The sequence below is a fragment of the Corythoichthys intestinalis genome, chromosome 4, assembly GCF_030265065.1.
Source record: "Corythoichthys intestinalis isolate RoL2023-P3 chromosome 4, ASM3026506v1, whole genome shotgun sequence".
NCBI classification, from domain to species: Eukaryota; Metazoa; Chordata; class Actinopteri; order Syngnathiformes; family Syngnathidae; genus Corythoichthys; species Corythoichthys intestinalis.
The window spans coordinates 10,155,362-10,180,040 of record NC_080398.1 but is presented as its reverse complement, the minus strand read 5'-3'; the positions used below and the strand labels follow the sequence as shown (position 1 = coordinate 10,180,040).

Here is a 24,679-nt window from a genome sequence, read left to right as displayed (position 1 = left end):
TCTGCCTGATAGGGAGCCACACATACAAGGCAGGGGCGTGCCATGACACCCCCCTCCTTAAAATGAGGGTTCCACCCTCACTCCAAAAAGCCCACAAAGAATCAAAGTTCCCCAATGAAAAACTACACTAACGATCCAAGGCGTTTTTGCATCCCCCAACCGAACGTCCGCACCTCCAACCCAGCAGCCCTGGTACCTAGGGAGCAATTTAAGAGCAGGAGGAGCTCGCAACCAGCTGAGAGATACAAAACACAACCAAGTTAATTTAGAGGAGCACGGGTAAGCACATCTGCCACAACATTGTCCTTACCCCTAACGTATCTGATCTCTAAGTTATAAGGTTGTAAGAACAACGCCCAATGCATGAGGCGCTGATTAGGATTCTTCAGCGATCTTAGAAAAGTGAGGGTCATGACAATACCGAGTCCCGATAAATAGGAAAAAAAATGCTTTTTTGTTCTATTGCAAGCGCAAGCAGGGAGGCCGAGGAGCATCAGGACCACTATCCAAGACGAAACATCCAAGCTCCATGAATTCAACAGGAAGACGGCCCCAAGGCACTGGAAACTGGAAAAAGAGGAGTTAGAGGAAGCGTCATGGGAGTAAAACCCCCTGCATGGGATGTACCACCAACAGATAACTGAAGTGGCAGATATGAACAAGTCCTACCAATAGTTAGAGAGGGCTGGACTGAAAGACAGCACAGAGCTGCTAATCATTGAAGCGCAGGAACAGGCCTTGAGCACCAGAGCAATAGAGGCCCAGAGATACCACACCAGGCAGGATCCCAGGTGCAGGGTGTGCAAAGGGGCCCCTGAATCAGTCAAACACATAATAGCAGGGTGTACGATTCTGGCAGGTAAAGAATACATGAAACGCCATAAGGAAGTAGCCGCTATAGTGTAAAGAAAATATGTGCAGAGTATGGACTGGAAACCCCTCGATCGCAATGGTAACCACATCCCAGAGTGGTGGACAATGAGAGGGCTAAGGGCCCAAGTACACCAGATGCATGATTGTTGCGTTTCCGGTCCGGTTCAGTGTTGACTGCGTGCCACGCAGTACGTCAAAAACAGGCAAATCATACCGGCTGCACACGGCTGCGGTCCGCCAACTCCGTTCCCTCGTGAGCGCTCGCGTGATCGCGCGCTATAATGTGCCATTTAAAACAACAAAAACACATGGAGTCTATACTCATCAGAGAAGCAGAGAGAGAGCACATTTTTTCTTAATTTGCATATTGATATTTTAGTTATGTCTGTCTCTTAATTCCAGATTGACTGTATCATGTTGAGATCAGGGCTCTGTGTGTGGGGGGTAGGGGGGCGGGGCCCTATTTTGCCCTTGGTTGTGTCGGTGGGTTTATATCTTTGTGCACATTTAGAATTTATGGAACATAACATCTGATAGAGCTGTTATAAACAACTGTTAAATAATCTGTAATATTTATAAAATGCTTAGCGAATTATATACTACATTAACTAAAAACAGTGTACTTGGAATTGGTGTCTCAACAGTGCAGATTCCTGTGCCCAGCGCAAACTGTTGGGTTTTCTATGAAAAGTCAAGTAAAATGTAGGAAAGAAAGAGAAACGTCTGAATAGACCACCAGGTCGAAACTTGTGGGTGTCTCTTTATTCTCTTTCGTACTTTTCCCCCTCGACTCTGTATACAAACAGACATTGTGTGTGCGCCGGGCATGAGAATTTCTGCAGTGGAACCACTTCCAGACACGCTGCTGCTTTTTTTTTTTTTTCACTCAAAGTTGTCAGCACGTCGTGTGTTTGATATCATTGCCAGAAAAACACACATAATAGGACACCTTGCAGCTTCGCTTTTAATGCTGTCCTTATAATAACGATCTGCTGCGTCGTATATCACTTTGTGACTTTCCACCTCCATGATGAAACGTTCTTCATCCATGTTCGCTGGTGTTTAAACCGTGAATAAGCAACCGGGCTGTTACGTCCAGGCCCAGCTCCGCCCATTTTGTCGGATGCGTGTCCGGCAAAAATAGAAAATAGCCTATACCATCCGGCGGGCTGTGGCACGCCGGATATGGCCCGCAGTCAATCCGGAGCACTGACGCGGCCTGTATACGTTGAAAAATAGGATATAGTAGGAACGGATTGGCTCCGGCGCTATTTTTTACCGGAGTCAGACCGGAACCGCAACGATCATGCATCTGGTGTATTTGGGCCCTAACTCCAGTAATACACCAGGTGTGACTGCGGCACTTCAGCATTGCCGATGTGTCAACGCAGTGAAACGTGGCCGTTAAGGTCAAGAAGCGAGAGCACAATAGTTACAGAAGCGTCCCGGAAGCTGTTAAACGCGTCATCGGAAATCGGGTCGATTGCACCATTTTTCATTTTTTATTTTTTTTTATTAAAAAGTTTACATTTATGTTTTCTTCATGCTTGTACAGCTTCTCACCCTCCCTCCTGCTAAGCTGTGTGACCAAACGGTTTTTCTTGGTCACCAGTTAAGCTGATGTTTGGTACTTAAACTTAACGATGATTAACAGGTTTGTTGCCTTTTATCTAGACAGCTATCTAGCTTCATGCACGTACAGCCTCTCACTCTCCCTCCTGCTGCTTTTCTTGGTAGCAGTAAATGGGCGTTTGCTTTTTAAAGTTAACAATGAGTGACAGGGCTGCTTTAATCTTACCAAAGAAACTTGGTAGAACTAGCATCAAAGCCGCAGATCTGTCAATCATCGTTTAGCTTGGTAAACACTAAACTTGCTGTGGAAACTCATTGTGTAAGTGATGAGAGGCTGTTCTCAGCAGCATGAGTGGATTTGAGTAGACTCACTCAATGAAGCATTTAATAAAGGCAAGCATTTATCTTCGTTATTCTTGTTTAAAAATAATTTGGTGGGACAGTAACATGTGTACGACAGTAGCCGGAATCATAGGAACTGATTCTCACCTTTATCTAGTACTCCACCTCGGTGTGCTTTAGTAAAAGAGGAATCAATCACCTGCAACATCAATCTGAAACATCTAGCCACAATAAAGTCTAATCCAGGTCCCAGAGCTCCCAACATTGGTGTTAACTTTAACTGATCCACAATCGGACTAGCCACCAGTGAAAGACTACTAAGACTAGCTACTCGGAAATATAGCTGTGAGGTTTTCTGTAGAGACTATCACTCGCACGGTTGTCAAACTTTCTGGAGTAGTGCGTGGTAGCTAGTGGAAGAAGGAGTTTATATTTTTAAGTGATTGATCAGCAAATGGCCCATGAAAAAATTGTTGCGAAGGACACTTTGGCTAATAAATAATGGTTACACACAGCGGTTGTTTTGAGTTGTGCCACAAGGAATAATTTAATCATGTGACCACACAAGGCTTCAAAATTGATGACACCTGGGTCTAACAAGGTGGAAGAAAGTTTGGTAAAATCTTGTCAACCACGCCTAGTATGGTTTTTGTTTGTTTTGATACACTGTGACTGTGGATTTAGTTTTATTCTGTTTGATTTATTATGACAGTTATTTGATTCAAGGACTTTCATTTGACATTTTGAAGTGAAATTAAATTAGCTGCCAGTGCACTCACACACAACACAACAATCCAACCTGACAACACAACATTTAATTACTGTTCAAAAAGTTTGGAGTCATCCAGTCAATTTTCATTCAGAAGATTCCAAAGTTTCTGTTGAGGTAATTATCGAGGTTTGATTGATTAAATATGTTGAGGTAATTATCGAGGTTTGATTGATTAAATATTTGCTTGATTGATTGATTGAATATTTGCTTGTGCTCAGTTTTTTCTTTAGATCAATTTTGGTGACTGTCCCTAGTCACTTTTTGCTCTCCTTGGCCAAGAAAACTGAGTGTCTTCTCTCCTTATTTCTGGGTAATTTTACAAATGTCTACCTAAGGATCTATTTTTGATATTTTTGAACTTGACAGTTTCTATTGGTCTCACGACAAATAAACACACTCATATATACTTTGCTTTAAAGTATTTTGCATGAAGTTTATTTAACATATGCATGGCGTAGTAAGGCCAAATACAAAAGACGGTCAACAGCTGATACTGAAAGAAAATGCAGGACATGATATTCAAAAACTTCACGGTGTTAATTTTGCTTGAAAACATATGACATACACCTAATTGATAAACCTTGAAAGTAAATCTTTCTGTGAGCATAAATAAATTAATTATTTTACTAAGGCAATGCTTTTAAATAATAACCTTCATTAGAGGATTACTTTTTTCTTTAAAGGAGAAGGTTTTTGTGCTCAAATAAAAAATGGAAAGAAGTCTTTGAAATGGAGAATTTGAATGAGAATTGTTCATATTTTAAATGGTATATTAAAATGGCTATTAATTGGTTAAAATATATAATATATAACATTTTTATTAATATATTTATTCATGTGGTTATGTTTTTACTTTCTATTGATTTGTGTAACTTTCTCGTGATAATTGAAATGTGAATTATTAGGACAGTATATAACCCAGAAACGTCAACGGCGCGACAATGTGGCCGCCGCTAGAATGCAGTGAAACGCGGGCGTTAAAGTCAATCAGCCAATGCACACCAGTCGCAGTGCGGCTGCGTGTTAGACGCGTTCCAGAAGCGGCTCAACGCGACCCATGCGAAAAGAACGGCAGAGTTTATTATTTGACGCGAGACGTGGCCCTCCTGCATCAATACTACTAGCTAGGATCGGGCAGACCGGAAGTCACTCTGTTAGGTTTTGTGTTGGTTCCCTCCTTGTGTGTTCCTGTGATTACCCATTGATTCCACTTGTTTTACTTGCTCCTAGTGTATCCGCCAATCTGCATCCCTCTGTGTCACCCATCTGTTCCTCGTTGTCTCGTTACCCCTTGTCTGCTAGTGTGTATATTAGCTCCCAGTTTCTTTTCATTCCTTGTTGCGTCATTGTCAAAGTCTATGTCAAGTCCTGTCCAAGCCCTCGTGTACCAGTCCCTCCGGTTAAGTAAGTTTTGTTTGAACTTTGCCTTTTTGATCCCCAGTACTTTTGGTTGTACTTTGTGTTTTTGTTAGTTATTATTAAAATGTTTTTTGAGATCACCGCCACCTGCCTGGCTGCTTTTGTTTGCCTGCATTTGGGTCCACACAACCTGCCTGCCTGCGTTTTCCGTGACGCACTCGTGTAGAAATACGGTGGATCAGGTCGATTTTCAAACTAATATGCAATCGTAACCCACTTTTTGAGTCCATCAGATCTCTTGAGTGGTAAATCGGGGCACAGTTGACTTGTCTTTGTTGATTTACTGCTGTCTTCTCTGCTATAATAATAACCAACACGGCCCCGTGTTCAATAGAAAACCCTCCTACCACAACAAAACAAGTAGGAACAAATATTCACATAGGAACTAAAGTTATACAACATAAAATATACAATATAAATGGAAACTAAATCACATTTGTAAAATATAAACACATAATAAAATAAATAATAGCCCATTTAAAAAAATACATTGAAATGAGCTAAAAAAACCTGTAATTAAATAATGAGAATAATACACAGATCCTGCTTACACAATTAAATTTATTCATTTCTGTGTGGCGCTTTAACTTGAGAAAATCCACCAATAAAGCTTTTGAAAACCGTTCAAAACAAAACAAAAAAAAAAAGATTCATTGAGGCATTTCATTTGTAAAATACATGTTAAAATCTTTGTCATTGGGATTGCTTTTCTCTTTAGCACAGGACTTCTTTTTTCGTCTTTCTTTCAGAAAGAAAGGAGCCCAATACGCGGGGTCTGAAAGGCAATTTGTTGTTGGACTATTATCTTTAAATACCCGCTATTTTCTGAGCAGAATTCTAGCTTTTTATAGGCTAATGTTCCTGTTGTTGAAAGCACAAACGTGTGTAATAAACAACTAGCACATTCATATTAGGGCTGTCCCAAACGACTAGTTTCCTCCCGATTTTTACGATTAGTCGACTAATTTATTTATTTATTTTTACTACTTTAATTATGAAATTAATGTGGAAGCTTATTAATTCACAAAAACATTTTGGAACACCTAAATTCTTTATTAACATATAAATAAATAACATACTGTAAATATCAATAATAAATCACAAACAATGAGGTCAAATGCTGCTGGCATTAACTTGTGATAAAAAAATGAAAACAGAAACACTGTGACTTCACCTTTTTAACAGGGGTCAAAACAATTCTTACTCTTTTTGTGGTATGTCTTGTCTGTATTGTTCTAAATGTTAAAATGAATTGCAATGACACGGACAACCATTTTCAGAATACTTTGTGTGAGTTCAGATGCTTTTTCTGGTGAGCATTCCGCATTTTTGGGGGAGGGGAAAAACTGTTCAACTTTAGTTTGTTTTAACCTGAAAATAGATAAACTAGAGGGCACACTGAAATATTACCACAATTATTTTGAATGAAAGGCACACATACTCACAGTAACAAAAATTAAATCTATAGGATTAATTTTATGGTATACTACTATTTGTATATACACAATAATTCTTTATAATATAATGTAACTAACATTAGTGCAGTCATGGATTACAGTAAGCAGGCCAGTGCTGTTTCCATATATATATTTTTTAAATTATATTATGTATATACAGGATGTATGTATATATTTCCCCCAAGTGGGAGCTTCCAGGATCCTAATAAATTTAATAATAATTAAAAATTATATTATATAATTATATTATATATATATATTAATTATTTTATTAAATAAAAATGCACGTTGATACGACGCACATAAAGGCAACTTCCATTTAAAAAAATCGTGAGAAAGTTGTATGGATTTACAATCTGCTAGCTCATTGTTTCTTCTTGTCTTTGAAAATTACACTTGGGTGACGGCGTTTCAAGTGTTCGTTCATAGCCGACCTGCCACCGTGGTATGCGAGCTCACCTCCATATTTTCCTTGAAATAATTCCAGGCTCTGGTTATTTTGGTCCGCTATTTTGGCTTCATGCCGCTTTCACGTGTTACCAATTCTGCCCTTTTTGGTAATTGGCGGTGTTTTCAACTCCTCGCCGTAGTGAGGAGTGAACCGGCAATAACTTGGCTCGTTGTCGTCGGTTTGTCCGATTTCCTCCTCAGGAAGGCGGCGGCGTACATAAAAACACCGAGAGGCGTCGGATGGCTTTTTATAGATACTTTTATTGACCAAAACAAAAACGTAGGGGCTGCAGCCACTGAACTCCGCGCTACCCGCGCACTTTCCCAACTCAACGATCTCACTCCCTCTCTCTCGCACACCCAATTTCTTCCTCTTTGCTCAATCTGACAATGCCGGTCACAATGAAATAACAGTGGTCCCCTTGGGGGTGCCAGTAACAACCGCCATTCTAAACTTTATCCGCATGTAATTTTTTTTTAACCCGTCATTACCCGTCGACGGTATGTTTTGCCCGTCGACGCATTTACGTCATCGATGACGTCGACTAGTCGGGACAGCTCTAATTTATATTTTGCATTTTGTTTTCTTACTGTACCGAAAATGAACCGAACCGTGACCTCAAAACCGAGGTACGTACCGAATCGTGATTTTTGTGTAGCATTACACCCCTACAATGTTGTAAATTGTTCAAGTCGTACAAGCCATTTTAAATGTTTATACTTGAATGCTTATTGTTTACAAGATATTTATATCTAATCAACATTTACACTGAATGTACAATTGTTAAATATGTTCAATTGAAAGCTGGTAAATAAATCAATGAGAAATGGTTAAATTTTATTTCATGCATTCATTCAGATTTTCAAATTATATAACAGTCCGCTTGGGCGAATTTATCATCATTCATCGTTATCGAGGTAAATGTGCTCAACTTACTGTAAGGAAGTACTTCCCAAATGGTGGGGCGCAGAGCGATTCCGGGGGTGGCGCATGTGACCTCGGGGAACAAGAATGAAGTGTACTTGCACGTCCACTGAGTGGGTGGCAGTGGCGCTCTCATTTTCAGAGTGTGCATAGTATTTTAGAACCAAACAAGAGCACTCAGCAAAGAGATATGAAGAGCTGCGTGCCGCCGTTATCGGGCCGGGCTCACACAGCGAGCCACTGTCTTCTCCGGTTCTCACGTATTCGCCCAAGCAGCGCCATGTTTGGCTTTGGAGCGGCACAACGGCCGCCCTCATCTCTGGTTCTCCGCCGAGAATGCGCTGTTTTCGGGCCATTTGGCTTTAACTTTTCATATAGTGGGAGACGGACGAGGAAAGAACACTCTGTTTACTGTGTCTAAAAATGTTTGTAGCGGACAGCGGAAAGCCAAATCGATTAAGACGTTACTTAAAGATATTAGAACCCAATCTCTTTGATAAGCCGCTTGGTTGTTTTTCAGTGAAAACATGCCTAATATTGCCAACAATCGTCCCGCTTGGTGAGTGTTATTTCAGTACCTGCGAGCACTGTTTAGCATGCTGAGTGCTAAATAACGCCACACCATTGCAAAGGAGCTGATACTGCGAGCAGCAAAAATAAAAACTTACTTTCTGAAACTGTCGTTTTTGTTCTATTAATTTTTGTTTTTTTGGTCAAATTGTTTGACATATTGTCCTCATGAGTTAATGTCGCTAACCAATTTGAATTGATTATTTATTGCTTTTAGTCAATTTTATTTTTCAGCATCAAATAGTCAGAACATTTGCCGTGAGTGTATTTTACCAATTTGGATGTGACTTTTTTATTTAATTCAGGCAAATTGATACGCTTTTCTGTTACAAACAAAACTGTGTGTGGATATTTGTTTTTTTTTTCTTTAATAGAAAAAAAGGACACGCTGTTAGGCACACATGTAGGTATAATAATAATAATTTTATGGACAAATGATACTATTTACAATGACGGCAGAGAGCTGGGGGGGGGGGCATGAAAAGTTTTCGTCTTCCTGGTGCGGGGTTAACAGAAAATAATTGAGAAGCACTGCCGTAAGGCCATATCGTCCAGCCCTAGTTTTCAACGGGATTTGGCAGAAGGTGTGTCAGGCTACTCTATATGAGTGCTGTGTCCCGAAATGCCTTGAGCTGAAACATTCACTGTTCAATTTTGGTCATTGCATTAGATTTTGAAAGTAATTGGACAACTCCCCCGCCAAAGTTTGTGGCAGCTATAATTGGAAACTTTTTAATTAGTCTGTCTACCGCTTCAATCAAGTACCTTTCATAATAAAAACATTTCTCTGCATTGTTAATATATCAAATGCTTAAGAATGAAAAACAACAAAATAATATGACATTACCATGTTTGCTGAGCCCTGTACTGCAGTCTTGAGTCATATGAGAATGCACAAATGAATGAGTTGTCATTCTTTCCCACTGGTCTACCACCTCTCTGTCAGGTTGAATGGTGAATGTTGGTCGACAGTCATTTAGCTTCCGCTATATAGTTTTGTAGTGTTGAGATGACATACAGAGTTTATACTTATGGCTTCGTGCTTGGGGTCATTCATTTGCTGTGAGCATTCTTGATGTGTTCATCCAGGATACATCTGTTAGGTCAGGTCATAATACCATATCTTGGTTCCTGAAATTTGTGCCTATGAATATTAGATAGTTGGGTCACAATGTGGAAAACAGCGAGAATAAGCTGCTGATTGATACACTTTTGGTGGAGTATTCCCATCACTGGAAAATCAAGGCTTGTCATTATCGAAGTTAACTCAATGCAGAAAGATGCTGTGATGAGATTCTGCAGCCTGCCTGCTGACAGTCAACCCAATTGAACAATTTGTGGGATCACAAGCAGATTGGCTGACATGCAATGACTTCTGACCTGATGATGCACTGAAAAGTGTAATGCCATCCCCACGGCAGTATGTGAGCAGGGACTGGAGTTGTGGTTGTGATTGTTGTTCCACATTCTCATTCTACTGAGGCTCTTGAATACACTGCAAAATTGCCAATATGTCTTGTTTCTCTCTTGTTACTGATAAGACTTCACTTGTGCAATCTGACAAAGAAGACCAAACGAGTCAATTTCAACAGAAGAAAAACCTGTTTGCAAATAGCCAGTGACCTCAGGCTCTCACCAAGTCAGCTGACAGAGTATCTGGTTAACCAGCAATTCAAGAAACACGTTGCCTCTATAACCGCTTTTATGGTAACAATCTAATACGTTATCATTTCCGGACCAGTTAGATATACTTATTTAAGTCATCGTGCGCAGATGCTGGTTTTAAAAACAAAATCAGACTCTTTTGCTCGTCAATGATAATTCCTTGAAGAGTGAGAGTGGCAGAGGTGGAGTCTTTGCATCTGTGAAACCAGCTGTCACATTGAAGCCTTGGCGAGCAACGAAATCTTGGCACAACAATAGTAAACGAAAACAAACTGCATAATCCCTTTTCCATGTCAAGCTTTAAGGTAAGGGTCGTAATACAGTGTACCACAAAGGGAGTGCGCCCCTCGCATTTCTGCAGATATTTAAGTATATCTTTTCATGGGACTCACAAAATGAAACTTTGACACAATGAAAAGTAGTCTGTGTGCAGCTTATAAAATATTTTTTTCCCACAAAATAACTCAAAATGTAGCCATTAATATCTAAACCCCTGGCAAAAAAAGTGAGTACACCCCTTAGAAACTACGTAAATCCCTAAATGTCCAAAGTCCCGCCCATCTCATCAGACCATAGGACATGGTTCCAGTAATCCATGTGCTTTGTTGACATGTCTTCAGCAAACTGTTTGAGGGCTTTCTTGTGTACCGTCTTCAGAAGAGGCTTCCTCCTGGGGTAACAGCCATGCACACCAATTTGATGTAGAGTGCGGCGTATGGTCTGAGCACAAACAGGCTGACCCCCACCTCTTTAATCTCTGCAGCAATGCTGACAGCACACCTGTAAGGAGTCAGGTGACATTTTCGAGGGAAAATGACAAGCAGTACTCAATTTGGACATTAAGGGATGTACGTATTTTCTAAGAGGTGTACTCACTTTTGTTGCCAGGGGTTTAGATATTAATGGCTATATTTTGAGTTATTTTGAGGGGAAAATAAATTAACTCTATTTTATAAGCTGCACAGAGACTACTTTTCATCGTGCAAAGTGTCATTTTGTCTGTGTTGTCCCTTGAAGAGAAATACTTAAATATCTGCAAAAATGCGAGGGGTGTACTCACTTTTTTGATACTTTATATGGCAGAAAACACAGACAAGACTGAAAAAGCAGTTTCTGCTCTTGCACTCCTCTTTAAAAGAAACTGCTGTATTTTAAGACAAAAGAAGTGTTGTGTTTGATAGAACAATATGTCTTTATGCTGCGATAGCAGATTCATGGCGCATTAAGCCCCCGAACTATTTTTAATTTGTCCGTTTTACCCTGAAAACCCCTGTTTACAGACGTCGCGCAACCGCTTTTGTTTCAACCTAGCCATAAAAAGAAGGTAAGTAACCGTGTTTATTATTCGAAATGTCTTTCATTTTTAGCTTAGAATCATTAATTGATGTCTAACATTTAGTAGAAAAAAAAAAAAACGACTTTAAAAAATTATTCACTCGCATATTTTTAACTTTTAAACAAATTACGTCACAATGGGAAAATTGCCGTCTGTAAAAAAGGCAGGGATATTTACCTCATAACTATCGCTTAATTGTATTTTTTTCGTTATTGTCGCATTTTCCCCAATATTTTAGATGATAAATATTCGATCCAAACAAAGAAAAATTTTTTAAAAAAGTTTAAAAGGGTAAATATATAAAAAAAAACATCTCGTCCACTACTTGTTGTCTGCGATTTTTGCATCGCGACCCTTGTTATATTACCATGTTTCACCCATAAAATCCCCCCATAATCCGGCTGTAGCCATTCACAGCTGTGTCTTGACACTCTGTGATACATGCTACATGGAGTTTTTGGATTGAAACAAGTTAAATACGCGATAATATCTCGTTAAAGTCGTGGCGTCTGTAATTCTGCTCTCGCGTGCTCTCACCTCCAGTTTTGTTGTTTAAATGTTTTATTTATTTTTTTTAAATTCCCTCCTGTTCAAAATATTTCTTCCCCCAGAAAATTGAGATTTCAAGCTATCCAAAGATGTATCACACATGCATATCGGAGAATTCTGAAATTTGGCCAATTTGGGGATCTCAGAGCAGAACTTCAAGTCACCTGAGTGTTTTCCGTCATATACATTCTCTCTCTCTCTCTCTCTCTCGCTCCCTCGCTGTCTCTCTCTCTCTCTCTCTCTCTCTCTCTCTCTCTCTCTCTCTCTCTCTCCCTCGCTCTGTCTCTCTCTCTCTCTGTCTCTCTCTCTTGGGTTTGAATAGAATGATAAACAAAAGAACATCCTCAAATGTTCAACATCTACAGAGATTGATAATGCCATTTTTTCAAAATGTTATATTTTCCTTGCAACAGCCCAGTGCCAGTCTTAAGCTAGTTTAGTCTTGGATTTAGCACAGGAGTCGGCAACCCAAAATGTTGAAACAGCCATATTCCGCCAAAATAACAAAAAACACAAATATGTCTGGAGCCGCAAACATTTAAAAGCCTTAGATAAGCATTATAATGAGGGCAACACATGTTGTATGTATCGATATTAGCCTTCTATCAAAAGGACTAAGTTGTCTATAAATACATAATGTGCCTTCATGGTTAAATGTTCATTTTCCTTGCAGTGCATTCTATAGAGAATGACGCACCACGTGACTACTTGTAGTTGTATGATGCTGCCTCAAGTTTAACTTCATTACAATATTAATGAAATACGTTTAATTGCTTTGATAAAATTCAAGAAATGCAATAAAGAAATCTAAATGTTGATGTCATTTTTATTTTGAAGATTCGAAAAAAACAACAAAATAGAATTGGCATAACGTGCCCCTTATCTAGGCAACAAACATGAGACAAACCACAGCCTGCATTGACAAAAAATAAAACAACACTCTTTTGAAAAGGTAACGTGTATAATCGGAGTTCACGTACCTGCATAAAAGCGCAGTGTGTTCAATATCGATCACATCACACGACTTATCACAGGTATGCTGCCGCTGAATTAATGTCCTTGATTTGCTGATTGGTGATGTTGCCTGCCATTTTCATGGGCTGTTCCTTCACTGTCTAAGTGCGAGAGGCATGTATTTGATTTTTCGTTTTTGTTTTTGAAGTCTGCAAATAGGTGTTCCGATATGTTGATGAATGACTCCTTCATTTACCAGTCACCATCTTTGAATGGTTTTCCACACTTTATTATGTCCTGGGTTGCAACAAAACTTGCCTTAATAGTGGCGTTTGGAGATGCAATCCACTTTTTAAATCTGTTTTTGCAGTCCTCTAGTTTCTACAGAAGTAATGCAATCACACTTACTGGGTTGGAAAAGTAGTAGGCTGTAGTAGTAGTACGCCTTCTCTTGAGATGTCTTTCCACATTACTCCTTTTGTGATTTGCCAACTTCTCGCTACAGAGCAAACATTCAGAAAATCCGTCCGCATTGGCAATGAATGCAATTGATTCGGGCCAAGAAACGTTGAATCCTCTGTTCTCCTCAGTTTTTTGCTCTTTTCCCCTTTGAGATCCATGACCTATCATATAGCTGCCGGTTTTTCTACAACAGCCGCCCTGCTGATAGAAACGTGCGTCGCAGGCTATGACGCAAATCTTCGTTGACAGAAATGTTGAATTATAATATTTTTTCGACACATTTTTACAGCATTGGAAACGTTAAGATTATTTGTGTCATGTTTGTCCTTCTACAGAAAGCATGTTCAAACAAAAAATATATTTCCCTCACCCATCTTTTTACATTTTCAAACATTTTTGAAACGCTCCAGAGAGCCACTAGGGCAGCGCTAAAGAGCCGCATGCTCTCAAAACACAGGTTGCCGACCCCCGGTTTAGTAGAAGGGCACAAACCATGCTAGCTCAAAAGCAATGAAATAAGACAGCGATGAGGTTATTAGGGGTGGGCAGTATAGCCTCAAAATAATGTTTGCGATATATAAATTTGAATACTATGGTGCTGTACATAATATTTGCTTCAGATTAACAGTAGTTTTATTGTACACAATTTTTAAGCCCACCTTGTTTAATACAGTTATACTGCAAAGTAAATATTGCAAATCAAATGTGATGGGTTACTGACAGCTTTAATTGGAACAACAATTGGCCAAGTAATGTTTACCTTCAGAAGTGAAATGGAATGAAACTGTTTAAAATTAACATTTTAAAACTTGAATTTATTACCTTTTTTACATCTTCGCATCCAACAGAAAGAAAAACTTGACATCAAAGAAAGCTGCAGTCAGTGACCTTTCTAGGTTTTTAAGTGACTTTTTCCATAACATATGATGTCAGCACATCACTAAGCTTAACTACCACGATATTTCAAATTTATACCAGCACCAAAAATATACCGGCAATATCAGCGATGGTATGTCATGGCAGAGCCATAGAGGTCATCATACCGAATTTTAAAAATGGTTAGTGCCTTTATCATATCTGCAATATATATTATGTATTCTACGTACCCACAAATTTATTCCCCCATGATTACCACCAACATTCAATGAGAAGTCTTTTGCATGTGCACGCACAGAAATTTTAACATCCGATTCTGTGTTTTCTGGAAACTGAAATTTAATTTGTTAATGCACAATGCCTTTCTGCTCAAAATTCCAGTTTCAAATAATCGGTCTGGTTTTCTGACTCTGTGTGTCCCCTGCAACTGATTGGCGCATGGTTTAGGGTGTAATCCCCCTTTCGCCCAAAGTCAGCTGGGATAGGCTCCAACACCTTGCGACCATGAGCGGGCTGAGCGTTGCTGAAAATGCATAGTTGGATGGAATAATCTGTCACTTATGAAAACAGAGAATGTCACACTTATGTTAAGCTCTACACAACCATCATGTTTTCATCATCAGTTTAAACATTTTCTTTTCTCTCTCTGATTTATTTTTGTAGAGCTCCGGAGCAGCTCGTGTGGAAATCCGGGCATTCCACCTAAAGGCATACTGAATGGGACCCAGTTCACTGTGGGGGCAAAGATCCGTTATAGGTGTATCTCTGGCTATGTCCTAGATGGCCATTCACTGCTCACCTGTGTCACTAATGCAGCTGGTGTGTCCGTGTGGGACTTCCCTGTCCCAATCTGCAGAGGTAAGACTTTCCTATTCTTTTGACAACTGTGACGTAATCGCCGTAAAATGGGTTGACCAGATCATTTCTTTTAGAGGAGATTCAATATACTGTATAATCCTGATCAAAAGGTAGTAGCTATAAAACATTAGCCATTGAGTTCATAATGATATTGACGAGACACATTCCTCAGACACTGCGCCCTGCTTCAAGTAGGGGGCCGCCCCACACTCCGCTTCAGTCGGTTGAAGTCGGTCGCAGTTATTCTCAAACACATGCAGCGATCAAACGCCGGATTTAGTTTGATAAAGTATGAAAGCTGTAGCGCATACAAATAGGAAGGATTGTCTCAGGAGTGATTTGTTTGAGGATTTAAGGTAACTATTATATTTTTCGTACCATGCATGCATTTTGAAATGTTGTGGGAAAAACAACAATGGGAGAAATTAACTGCTATGACATTGGCGTCATAATTCACAATATTCACGTGAAATAAATGCTAACTGCCCGTTTTTTTGTTTTTAACCATGAATCAAGACTGTTTTACATTCATATCTATAAAGAATTCAGGGATTAAGCATTCATTCACAAGAATGTTCAACGTAAAAAGCTCTTTGTGTTGATAAGGCGGCGCCACAGTGGCTTAAAGACTAGCAGCACATTTGACATATTTACGTAAAATAAATTCTAACTGCCAATTTATTTTTTTTTAGGTGCATCTACTATGGCGATATATAATTAGACTTAATGATAGAACATGACTAAAACAAGCTTACCTGTATATTAATGGTCAGTACTAAGGTAATGTTTAGCTCCTTTTTCAGTGTTCACACAGAGTTGCTGACTTGAGCCAGTTCTATGGCTCATTTCCCCCCCCCCCATCTTTACCTTCAGGATGCTGATGTATCAAAGCGGCGAAATTATTCAGTTCCGCCAGTTATAAAAGTAATCATAAATTGTTGTACACAAACTACATTTCTTGGAAAGCCGCCCATTTAGTTTATTTGACAGCGTTACTGTCAGGCTTAATATATCACTCTTTAATCTTCAGTGATTTAACATGACTCGTTCAGCTGAGAGAAAACATGACGCTAAACTTAGATGAAAGTAAACGTGTTTGGTGGGCATGATGAGGGCAAAAGGGTGATGGAGTTGGGAGGGGATGTTATCAATTTGCTGTCAATCGGATGTCATGCTAACCTGTTTGGAAGTTTGGCCCCATTACAGAAAGGTCTCAGTCATATCACTCTGTTTTCAAGAGTGGCTTGACATACACAACTCACTCTCATCATGCTTCCCAGCCACCTGCTGGATTGAGAAAAACATCTAGACAGCATGGGTAGCTACAGGTCACAGGTGTAAGACTTTTACTCATTCCATTAAGAAACTCACTTTTTTGCCGTTACCTTTATTCATATATTTTACACCCAAAGCCTTGAGATGAATGGCATCTTGAACTTATCTACACAGCAGACAGAAAAGGCCTTCCTAAGATTTAACACATTATTCATTTGGCCTTGGAACATGTACAGCTGAAATATTAACCATCAGCCTTTTTATCTTCCCGAGGCTGGAACTGCTCTTCCACAACTCGACTGAGCTTTGTGGGTACCAGCTGTTGAGAACATTTCACCCATTCTATTTTTGGTCAGCGGCAATATCTACGACATGCTGTTTGCTTTCTGTACTTGTGTTTAATTGATTATTCATAACCATGATACCTCTTGTTTCAATGGCTAAACTTGTAAGTCAAAGTGTCCGTTACCAATCCAGTGTCTGTATGCTGTTATTATTTTTTGAGGACTAGGAGCGCTGTAAAAAAAACTGCAAAAAAACAAATTATGTGTATGACTCTTTGCGGGGAAAAGCACCACATTTTGGGCCCTGTATACTCCCAATGTCAGTGGGCCCCTGTCCATGCCAATGCGCATGAGCTAAACAAAACAAAAGAAGTTAGTTGAAGATTTTTTTTTTTTTTGCATATGTCGATCAGTTTTATCTACTGTATGTGACCAGGTGCCCCCATGACAATCGCTCATCATCAGCTAAAAAAAAAATTGAAGGAAAAACAATGTACTATGTGCTGAGCGATCTGGCCTGATAAAGATCACTCCCCCCATATCTGCTGATATCATTTTTCAAAATTCTGTTTTTCTAATTGGTATTTCTATCATTATTATTAATATTATTTTGAACTGATATGATATGTATTTGTTTGTTATTTGTTTTACCACATTTTTCGGACTATAAGTCGCACCTGAGTATAAGTCGCCCCAGCCCAAAAATGCGCAATGAAGAGGAAAAAAACATGTAAGTCGCACCGGAGCATAAGTCGCATTTTTGGGGGAAATTTACTTGATAAAATCCAACAAGTAGAACAGATATGTCATTTTGAAAGGCAATTTAAAATAAAAATACAATAGAGAACAACATGCTGAATAAGTGTACAGTATGATAATGTTACATGATGCATGAACAACGAAATGCGAGCACGGTACGCTGGTATGTTAACGTAACAGAGCTTTTAAGAGTTATTCAGATAGCTATAGCATAAAGAACATGCTAACAAGTTTACTAAACCATAAGTGTCACTCCAAAACACCAAAATAACATGTGAAATGATATAATAATGTGTTAATAATTTCACACATAAGTCGCTCCAGAGTATAAGTCACACCCACAGCCAAACTATGAAAAAGAACTCTGACTTATAGTCCAAAAAATACGGTTCAAATTTTAAACAAATTCAAAATGAGCTACGACCATCCGGCTCAATTGTTAAACATTCCATAAACACAAAAGTACATCGACAAAATACCTACTAAATTTCATTGTGATCCGTCCACAAATATAAGAAGAGTAGCAATTTTAGGTCCACATTTAATTGCTTTAATTAATCAGCCCCGGGACAAAATATCACAATTCAGATTCCAAAGATCAATGTGTATACATCCCTAAACCATACCTACAAAATTTCAATTCTGATCTGTTCATGAATAACAAAGAAGAAGCCATTTTAGCTAGTGTCCTTACCAAGAAACACAACAAAGCAAGTTTTTGAGACCTCCTTCCAGGTGGTCCAAAAATACAATTGAATCAGTCTGTTTGAGAGCTGCCACTGTTGTAGACCTTGGGGTGCCCACATACGGTGATGATAATTTGTATCTTTTTTTTTTTTTTTTTTTAACAGCCGCCAGTACGGTCCTACTGTGACACAGTACGCGTTCTGATTCCCGCTGTTTGTTGCAACATAGTTTGATGTAAATTTCGGAAGTGTCCTTATATGTTCTGAAAAACAAAAACATTGGCAAGGAAAGATGGATTACATATTTTTTAAACAAATAAGGACGCGATTGACTCTTTTGAGGTCTACCAATCGATTGCAGTTGACATTAGCGCCATTGCTCTATATTTTCATGAAAGTAGATGATTTTGTAAGATTCTAATTAATTAAGATATTAATTAATTGATATACAGTACACTGCAAAGAACTACTAGAGTCAACAAAGAATATTGTACCTGACAAAACATTAATTGATACATACGTGGTAAAACTAAAGTTAAAAAGATAAAGCGATTGTTTTAGAAAGCACACACTGGAAAAAAGCAAATAGCTGCTGCTGAAGGGTTCATGTTCATTTAAAGAGCGCATTAGCGCCCTTTGTCATGTGCCAGAAATTTAGCTGTTTTTTAGGCCAGGACGCTGCTTGAGCCCTTTTTTCCCTCATCTACAGCCAGTGTGTCTCCTGTGTGTTAGCAGATGGTCTTTTGATCCCATCTCCTCCGAGACCTGGCCCTCCCTGCCCACCAATTGTTTTATACTGTAGCACATATTGTATACGTCCGCAATTTGCCATTCACACTCACCATCTTGTAACACCTCTCTCTCTCTTATTTTGATTTTTTTTTTTTTTTTGAAAAAACCGTGTCCTTTTATATTTTTCCAAATGCCCATCTTTTTTTTTACCAGCGTTTATGTGCACGTGGGTGTATATTGTGTGAGATATTTGAAAAACTGAAAAATAGGATAAAGAAAAGAAATTCAGACTATCCTTTTTCCAGGCCTACTCTTTCACTCTTGTAAAAGTGGCCACACAAATCTGATGGTGACAGTCTGCTTGCAAAATGTTATTTTCGTTCGTCATGTTGTTTGATGTAATTTAAAGGTTTTATAATCACAATCAGTCAATTTTACTACGGTAGTGAAAATGTTGATGGAGTCGTTTCAATATTTTACAGAGTAATGGTTGCTAATAATTTACTATCTCTACTTATTACTTAGTATCACTACTAAAAAGTAAGAAGACATAGTTAAAAGGAGTAATGTTGAAAAGGTACAGGAGGGTTGGGGAAGGAAATCTTGTTATACAACAGGCTAAGTAAACTCCAAGGGGAGCAGCTATGTAACGGGAAATTAATTATTCTAATAATGAAATGCTACAACCCTTTGGACCATTCCATTCCCTTCATCTAAATTGTCTGTGGACATTCATTAAACTTGGCAGTGATACAGCAAATGGGGGCTACGTGGCACCATAACAATGTAGTCTATTGATATAATGTTAATTTAGCTGAGGCTCATATCCAGCAGATTAAAACATCATTTTGGAGAAAGATCTTGCTCCTTTTACACAGCACTTCATTGGAAGTTTTTTTGCTCTCAATTTTATCAAGTTTATTTGCATGTACTGTATATCGCAGCTAATGTCAACAATAGTTATTCAGTAGCTCTGGACAATATATCGTTTGAACATCGTCATCGCAATGTGCGCATGCGCAATAGTCACAATGCAGGACGTGCAATGTTTTTTTATTTTTTTTGTCAACATGTAAACTTCTGTTTTACTTAATAAAAACAGCAAGTGTGGCGATCTTGGATCCCTTTTATAAACAGAAAGCCTGGATTAAATGGCATTATATAAATTAGGGATGCCTGTGATCCGATCATGCGATCGGAAATCGGGCTGATCGCGCCATGTTTCAGAGGATCTGTAATTCCCTCTCGAGTCGAAATCACCAACAAAGTTGTTTCTCTTTTACGGGCTTTAATCACAGAACTTGATGGACTTTGATTTGCCGTGAGAACTGTACAACACAGATAAATACAGCTGTGCTCAAAAGTTTACATACACTTGTGAAGAACATAATGTCATGGCTCTCTTGAGTTTCCAGTTATTTCTGCAACTCTGATTTTTCTCCGATAGAGTGATTGGAACAGATACTTCTTTGTCACAAAAAACATTCATGAAGTTTGGTTCTTTTATGACTTTATTATGGTGAACAGAAAAAAGTGATCAATTCTGCTGGGTCAAAAATATACATACAGCAACACGAATTAGCAATTTCTTGTGAGTGATTATTGACTTGAACAATCATTGACTTGAACAAGTCAGGAAAGTCACTTGGAGCCATTTCAAAGCAGCTGCAGGTCCCAAGAGCAACAGTGCAAACAATTGTTTGTAAGTATAAAGTGCATGGCACTGTTTGGTCACTGCCACGATCAGGAAGAAAACGCAAGCTATCATCTGCTGCTGAGAGAAAATTGGTCAGGAGGGTGAAGATTCAACCGAGAATCACCAAAAAGCAGATCTGCCAAGAATTAGAAGCTGCTGGAACACAGGTGTCAGTGTCCACAGTCAAGCGTGTTTTGCATCTCCATGGACTGAGAGGCTGCCGTGCAAGAAGGAAGCCCTTGCTCCAAAAACGGCACCTTAAGGCTCGACCGAAGTTTGCTGCTGATCACATGGACAAAGATAAGACCTTCTGGAGGAAAGTTCTGTGGTCAGACGAAACAAAAATCGAGCTGTTTGGCCACAATGCCCACCAATATGTTTGGAGGAGAAAAGGTGAGGCCTTTAACCCCAAGTACACCATGCCTACCGTCAAGCACGGTGGAACTGGTGCTTTACAGAGAGTAAATGGGATAATGAAGAAGGAGGATTACCTTCAAATTCATCAAGATAACCTAACGTCATCAGCCCGAAGATTTGGTCATGGGCGCAGTTGGGTGTTCCAACAGGACAATGACCCAAACACACATCAAAAGTGGTAATGGAATGGCTAAATCAGGCTAGAATCAAGGTTTTCGAATGGCCTTCCCAAAGTCCTGACTTAAAGCCCATTGAGAACTTGTGGACAATGCTGAAGAAACAAGTCCATGTCAGAAAGCCATCAAATTTAACTGAACTACACCAATTCTGTCAAGAGGAGTGGTCAAAGATTCAACCAGAAGCTTGCCAGAAGCTTGTGGATAGCTACCAAAAGCGCCTAATTGAAGTGAAAATGGCCAAGGGACATGTTACCAAATATTAGCGCTGCTGTATGTATATTTTTGACCTAGCAGATTTGATCACTTTTTTCTGTTCACCCATAATAAAGTCATAAAAGAACCAAACTTCATGAATGTTTTTTGTGACAAAAAAGTATCTGTTCCAATCACTCTATCGGAGAAAAACCAGAGTTGTAGAAATAACTGGAAACTCAAGAGAGCCATGACATTATGTTCTTCACAAGTGCATGTAAACTTTTGACCACAACTGTATATACATGAAGTCAAATCATTTTCACACAACACAGATAAATACAGTATATACATGAAGTCAAATCTTCAACCAGACACATAAAACATAACATGAGTACATAACTACACTAACTAAAAGAAACTAATAGATTTACTAAGTCAAATAACACAAACTAAGTTACCGCATTGGCCGCTTTTACTCCTGAGGAAATTAGTTCAGCTTCAATGCTTTGATGCACTTTAGATGTTTTCTTGTGGATATTGATCAGAGGTATTCACGAGTTGTCGGGACACTAGTAGTGTTCATCATTTAACAACCTGAGGCAATGCTTAATAGCGACCCTTGTGAACTCGCGACAGTGAACTTTAGTTCCCACCCCATATCAAAAAAATGAAATGCTTAACAATTAGGGTTGTTCCGATCATGTTTTTTTGCTCCCGATCCGATCCCGATCGTTTTAGTTTGAGTATCTGCCGATCCCGATATTTCCCGATCTGATTGCTTTTTTTTGCTCCCGATTCAGTTCCAATCATTCCAGATAATTTTTCATAATCATATACATTTTGGCAATGCATTACGAAAAAAATTAATAAAACTCAGACAAATCTATACATTCAACATACAGTACATAAGTACTGTATTTGTTTATTATGACAATAAATTCTCAAGATGGCATTTACATTATTAACATTCTCTCTGTGAGAGGGATCCACGGATAGAAAGACTTGTGACTTTGTATATTGTGACTAAATATTGCCAACTAGTGTATTTGTTGAGCTTTCAGTAAATGATACTGTAGCCATGGCCAAATGCATGATGGGAAGTGGAACCATGACTGTGCATAGTGCTACCAATTTATATATCTTCTCTGCGTTGGGAAATAACTTAAGGTGTTAAGAAAAAGATCAACTGCTACCTTCCTTCCCCACATTGCTTCCCATGATATTTCTAACCGTAGGGAAAGGGATTGTAAGGCTTTAGCCAATTAAAAAAGGCACCAAAGGCTGCCAAAATTCACTTTACTCATTATACGCTGCCTTTTATCTCTCTATATAGGTAAAATGGCGCCATTACAGATTGAGCGCGACAATGCGCGAGTGGGTCATGCAGTGCATGCATTCATTGCGTTAAATAATTTAACGTCATACATTAAAAAAAAAAAAAAAAATTACCGCCGTTATCGGGATAAATTTGATAACCCTACCTTAAACCTAAACTAAAGACTCTGGATGAGTGTAACATACAGTATTATGTTTGTAACATGAAATACAATTAGAAAACGATTTAATTAAAAAAAAAAAAAAAAAAAATATATATATATATATATATATATATATATATATTAAAAAAAGGCAATGCCGATATTTTTTTGCCGATTCTGATACTTTGAAAATGACGTGATCAAAGAAATTATTTATTTCTTTATTCTGACTTGATGGCAGCTACACTCCCACTGATTTCACTCTAACCTATGTTTTAACACTGGATGATCAGAAACATTGGAAGGAAATGTGGTAGCATTACTCCGCTTCAATCAAAGTGACTGTCTTATGGATGCGTCACTCCAAGTAGACTGGCTTTCCAATGCGCTTCTTTTGTTCATCCAATGTTGAGTCACTGATCAGCAATTGCAGCTTCCCTATGCACCCATCTTCTGCAGGGTGGACCTTTGTAAACTTTTCCAGTTTCCACTCGTTTCTTGGGGCAGTGTCGTCCAGCACAATCACTATGTCATTGATCTTGCCAGGGAAGCCTCGGTAGCTCTACGATTAAAGGCACAAATGTGTTAATCATCATGTGTTAAACTTGCAGCCCAGTCTGAAGTGTGCTGTGCCAACTCATTCATTTTGTAAGTGAGAGTCTGTTCTCAGCCGCGTGAGTGCATTTGAGTGGACTCACTCAGTGAGGCATATCATAAAGACAAGCATTTTTCCATGTTATTACTGTTTGAAAATAATTCTTAGAGCTATTCAACTTATCTGGTGAAAATTCCTCAATTTTATTATCGCAATATATCACAAATCCCCGTAAAAAAATCGCAATGATAGTTTTTCCCAATATCGTTCAGGCCTACTAATCATATCTCATCTCATCTCATCTCATCTCATCTCATCTCATCTCATCTCATCTCATCTCCGCCCACTCAGAAATTTGGATATTTCCCCTTAATAGTTATTTGAAATTCACAAATTAACTTTTCCGCCCTATCCAACATTTAACATGTCTTACATCTTAGGAAAAGAAGGATTTAATTTAGACGTAGGGATTATTGCAAAGGAAAAAACACCTTTGGTGTTATAAAATATTAAGCACAAGTTCCTCTCCACTATCGGGGTGAATAATTCTGTGTAGGAAGACAAGTATTATATATCTTATCAAAGTCAATTGGAGACAGGATTAATCCGTCCTCAAGTAGCGTTAGATTACTGATGGCGGGGATGTAAATGAGCTCAGCTAAAGCAGTTCTAATCCTCACCATCTTTTTCCCCCCACTGCCACTGATTTTTATAAGAGACAGATCCTTTTTTGTCTTTAAATCCACATCGTGCTCTAATGATTTGCTCATGAATACATGTCGCATCATTCAATGACAATTTTATTTTCACTGAACTTTGTAGAGAAATTGTACTGCCTTCAGTACTCATGTATACTGCCAAGTATCCTTGTGAATACTGTTGGACATCTAAATGTGAATATACAAAACCTGCTAGGCATTATCGCATTGAAAGCACCCTATTACAACTCTTTGGAAGATTTTTGTGCCGCTGGAAGGAGCTTCTGGCTCATGATTAACAGAACCGTGGCTGCCTCTCAAAGAAACCTCTAGGAAACCTGCCGTGCTACGCTAGTACAGCAATTACTTCCAAGGATCTAATACCCTTGCCCAATTTGACTAAGCTTCAACTTCAGATACATTTTATTCATGAGTGAGTCTTTCTTTCTGAGTACTGGTAATTGTAGTAGTAGAGAGATCCTTTTTGCTTTGTAGTTCATTTGATGAGAGACTGATTCATTAACTTTTGGTAAAAAGTGTCTTGGTTTCCAATTGTGTTATTGTTGCCAATGTGCTGTCTGTGAGGAATTTTATCTTATTTTTTT

At 38.7% G+C, this 24,679-nt stretch overlaps 1 protein-coding gene across 4 annotated transcripts in view; it reads left to right on the top strand.

The window, feature by feature from the left end:
• LOC130915132 (CUB and sushi domain-containing protein 3-like) overlaps window positions 1-24,679 on the top strand; it is a 386,272-nt gene that overhangs the window by 73,040 nt on the left and 288,553 nt on the right. For all 4 annotated transcript variants that reach the window (XM_057834920.1, XM_057834921.1, XM_057834919.1 and 1 more), the window contains exon 4: window positions 14,886-15,080. In XM_057834920.1, coding sequence (XP_057690903.1) covers window positions 14,886-15,080 — 195 coding nt within the window. The remainder of the gene's footprint in view (window positions 1-14,885; window positions 15,081-24,679) is intronic.